The sequence below is a fragment of the Varanus komodoensis genome, unplaced genomic scaffold (assembly GCF_004798865.1).
Source record: "Varanus komodoensis strain SLA01 unplaced genomic scaffold, ASM479886v1 scaffold8, whole genome shotgun sequence".
NCBI classification, from domain to species: domain Eukaryota; kingdom Metazoa; phylum Chordata; class Lepidosauria; order Squamata; family Varanidae; genus Varanus; species Varanus komodoensis.
In genome coordinates this window covers 23090541-23094364 of record NW_025336481.1, presented here as the reverse complement: position 1 = coordinate 23094364, position 3824 = coordinate 23090541, and the positions used below count along the sequence as shown (strand labels likewise).

At 43.3% G+C, this 3824-nt stretch overlaps 1 protein-coding gene across 1 annotated transcript in view; it reads left to right on the top strand.

Annotated features, from left to right (window-relative positions):
* The first annotated feature begins 569 nt into the window (after window positions 1–569).
* The window catches only part of CFAP54 (cilia and flagella associated protein 54), a 105892-nt gene continuing 102637 nt past the window's right edge, over window positions 570–3824 (top strand). The window contains 1 exon segment of the mRNA XM_044455813.1: window positions 570–769. Within this exon segment, the coding sequence (XP_044311748.1) occupies window positions 570–769 (200 nt within the window).

Sequence of the window (3824 nt, the reverse complement as noted above, 5' to 3'; positions counted from 1 at the left end):
ATTATCTGGGAAAGCTGGGAAAGTCAGCTTGAGACTCAGGAACCAGAATTGTTTTGAGCCTCCAGGCGCAAGGTTTCCCACTCCTGCTTTAAAGACTAACCAAGTGAATAGTGCTTAGAAAAGAAAATCAGGAAGCATCCTAGGGGCCAATGGTGATAGTTTGTGTAGTGAAATATTCAGGAGGGCTATATGGCTGGAATGGCACACTAAACAGGAAGGAAAGCTCTTCTGAGCAGGTAAAGGACACTCGAAATTTTTGCTACAGGTCCCAATGGGCCTATTTCCCACAGGAAGCAGGAAGGCAGCTATTTCCACGCTGCGGTGCCCAGTTCTGTTTTTAAAAAAAGAGACAAAAGCAAGTCAGAAAGAATCGGGCGCCCTCCCGGCGCTTTTGAAAAGCTGGCTGAAAGCAGAGAGCCAGCCGCGCTGCCGCCAAGCAGACAAAGAAAGCGGCCCCCCTCCCCTGGCTCCGCCCCGGCCACGCCCCCGCCAGTTCCCCGCCCTTCCTGTTGCCCGTTTCCTAGCAACCGTCCGCGTGCCCCCTTTCGGGGCGAAAAAGAAGGGGCGGCATGGCCGACGTTCCTAAAGGCACAACCCGGTCTCCTGCTCTGCCTCCCCCGCCGCCCGCCATTTTCTATGGGCCTGTGGAGCCGGGGAACCCGGTGGTCATCAGCTTCGAGAGCGACCTGAGCCACTGTCTGAGCTTCTTGCGGCGGAAGCGGGGAGCGGGCGCCTCGGGCGCCAGGGAGCAGGAGCTGCACAGGCGAGGGTAAAGCTGGGAGCGGGCTTGCGGCGGGATGCAAACGCGCTTTGCTGGGTTGACGCCGGAGAAACAAAGCTTTCCGCCGCCTACGTGCTCCTCCTCCTCTTCCTCCTCACTTTGCAGAGCTGTGGAGAATTGTTTACTGCAGTGGCCTGCTACCTTATTCTGCTAAAGCTCAACTCCCCTACTCTGCATTTATAGTCCCGGTTTATTTTCGCGGAAAGGAGCAACAACTCTGATAACGTAATAGTTGGCCTATCCCTGGTAGTGCTTAAGTACCCAGCAGACAGAAATTCAACAGGTGAATTTTCTGCATCTGTGCTTGAGACTGCTGAGGAAACGCTGCACTGTTGGAAATTTCTGCCTTTTACGGAGCTATTGCAACCCGAGGAGCCCTGTGCCAGGAAGATGTGGGAGGCAATCTAACTTTATACGCAACGTACAGATTCCTCAACCGATTTCTGATCAGACGAAGATGCAGACTCGTATTAATGGTTGTGTGGGTACCAGATAGGAAATTTATATTAAGACTGAAAATGGGGCTTGAGAAAGTCTCCATTTGCACATACAGAAACTGACATAGTCACATTAAAAATATACACGCAGTTTTGTTGACTGTATTTATTCCAAAGTCCATATTAATTTTTTGCTTTGTTTATTATCTTGTCTTTCCAGCATTCTGGAAAATTTCAAATGTAGCACAATATTTTGTGACTTTGAGTTGGTATTTACTTAATAAAGATGTTGGAAGATTTTTATGGCCAGCTACAAGAAGCAGCTACATTTGTTTCTTGTGTGACTTGTAGGATACTGAATTTGGACAGTGCAACTATTGTTTCTTTTTGTGTGTGGCAATTGTACCCATGAAGAGTTGTGAGAGAAGATGCATGTCACGTTGTTGTGGCTCTGTGCACCCAACCAGATTTTCATGCACACATTCAATTGATGTAGGGGAAAAAAGGTTCTGCCCCTTTCTTTTGTCAACTTTAATTGCTGCCATAATTTGCTTATTTATAACAAATGACTTGCTTAGCTCAGTGCTTTATTCTTGTTAGCGATTTAACGTGAGAAGGGGTAAATCGTCTTCCTGCCATTCACTTTACCCATAAATGCGAGAAGTTAAATTTGAGACATTCTATGTGCAAAGTATTTAACTTATATGCAGAGTACATCATGCAAAAAGCCAGGCTAGATGAATCACAAGTCGGAAATAAGATTGCCTAGGAGAAATATTAACAACCTCAGATGCACAGATGATAGCACTCTAATGGCAGAAGGTAAAGATGAACTAAAGAGCCTCTTGATGTGGGTGAAAGAGGAGAGCTTTCAAGTTGGCTTGAAACTCAACATTGAGAAAACTAAGATCATGGCATCTGGTCCTATCACTTCCTGGCAAATAGATGGGGAAGAAATGGGGGTAGTGACAGATTTATTTTCTTGGGCTTCAAGATTACCGCAAACTGCAGCCAAGAAATTAAGATGCTAGCTCCTTGAGAGGAAAGCTATGGCAAATCTAGACAGCATACTAAAAAGCAGGGACGTCACCCTGCCGACAAAAGTTTGTATAGTCAAAGCTATGGTTTTCCCAGTTGTAATGTATGGCTGTGAGAACTGGACCATAAGGAAAACTGAGTGCCAAAGAATTGCTTCCTTTGAATTGTGGTGCTGGAGAAGACTCCTGTGAGTCCCTTGGACTGCAAAGGAATCAAATTGGTCAATCTTAAAGGAAATCAACCCTGATTGTTCTTTAGAATGTCAGATACTGAAGATGAAACTCAAATACTTTGGCCACCTAATGAGCAGGAAGGACTCACTGGAGAAGAGCCTGATTCTGGAATGATTGAAGGCAAAAGAAAGGGATGGCAGAGAGAGAGAAGTGGCTAGATAGGGTCACTGGGGTGGTGGGTGTGGGCTTGGGTGGACTCCAGGGAATGGTGGAGGACAGGTGAGCCTGGAAGAATGTTGCCCATGGGGTCGTGATGGGTTGGCAACTTTGCGACTAAACAAAAAAACACCCCAAACCTGCAAAGTATGTACTCTGTTGCTGAGCTATGACTCTATGTGAATGAAAACAATCAACTAGAGGAGTCTTTCTACAAACGGATATGTATATTCCTTTTACCCAATTCATGCTAAAAGTTGCCATCTAAAAATATATACAAGGGAATGGAAGGGAAAATAACAGTAACAGTATATAAAATTTCAGAAGTTGTAGTAAAGCATTATGGTCCTTGTTTATTATTGAATATATGCAGTCATGGCCAAACTGGTTACCATAAAGGTGGCACTGACTAGTTTCTAGCTGTGACAGCTGCATTTTGCCCCATGTCATTTAATGTGTGTTTATAAGGTCTTTGTGAATCTGCCTCCACTTCAAATTTTCAGTATTCATAATTCAAGCCATTCTTCAGTTTAGTATCATTCTTCAGTCTTGTATTTTTCTTGCAGCAAAGGGACTGGGTCTAGCCATGTAATTTTCTGAGAGCTATGAGAAGTTGCTAGGGGAAGTAAAATCGTATTTTGCTCTAGCTTCAATCCTTGAAATCTTTAGGTGTGTTAACAAAGTGAGAAACTTTTGTCCATGTTGTGGGCACATATACATTTACCAGGACAAAAAAAAAAAGTAGGAGGGGTAACAGTTGCTATTTGTCCCCCTCCGCCCCTGATTTTGAACACATGTAAAACAAGAGTAATCTGGTCCAAGAGATTTACTTATTCATTTTTTGTTCATCGCTTTATTATATTATGGTACTTATGTTCCTTAAATTAATTGTCATTTTATCTGACTTCTGTCTCATCCCCAGTATCCTTTTATAGCTTCATGCTTTCTTTTTTCTTTTCTAATTTAAGCTGTTTGTTCTGTTTTCTATCTGATGTAATCTGTATGTGATATCATTTTATGTTACCATATATCAGGGTTTATTTCTATCTTTTTTGTAGCTGCCTCATCTGCATTATTGCTTCTGACATTTTTGTAGCTTGATTAAATTTCTATGTTGTACTCACTGATATTATTTAAGTATTATGGGGGATTTGTAGAATGCACACCTTTCTGTTTGTC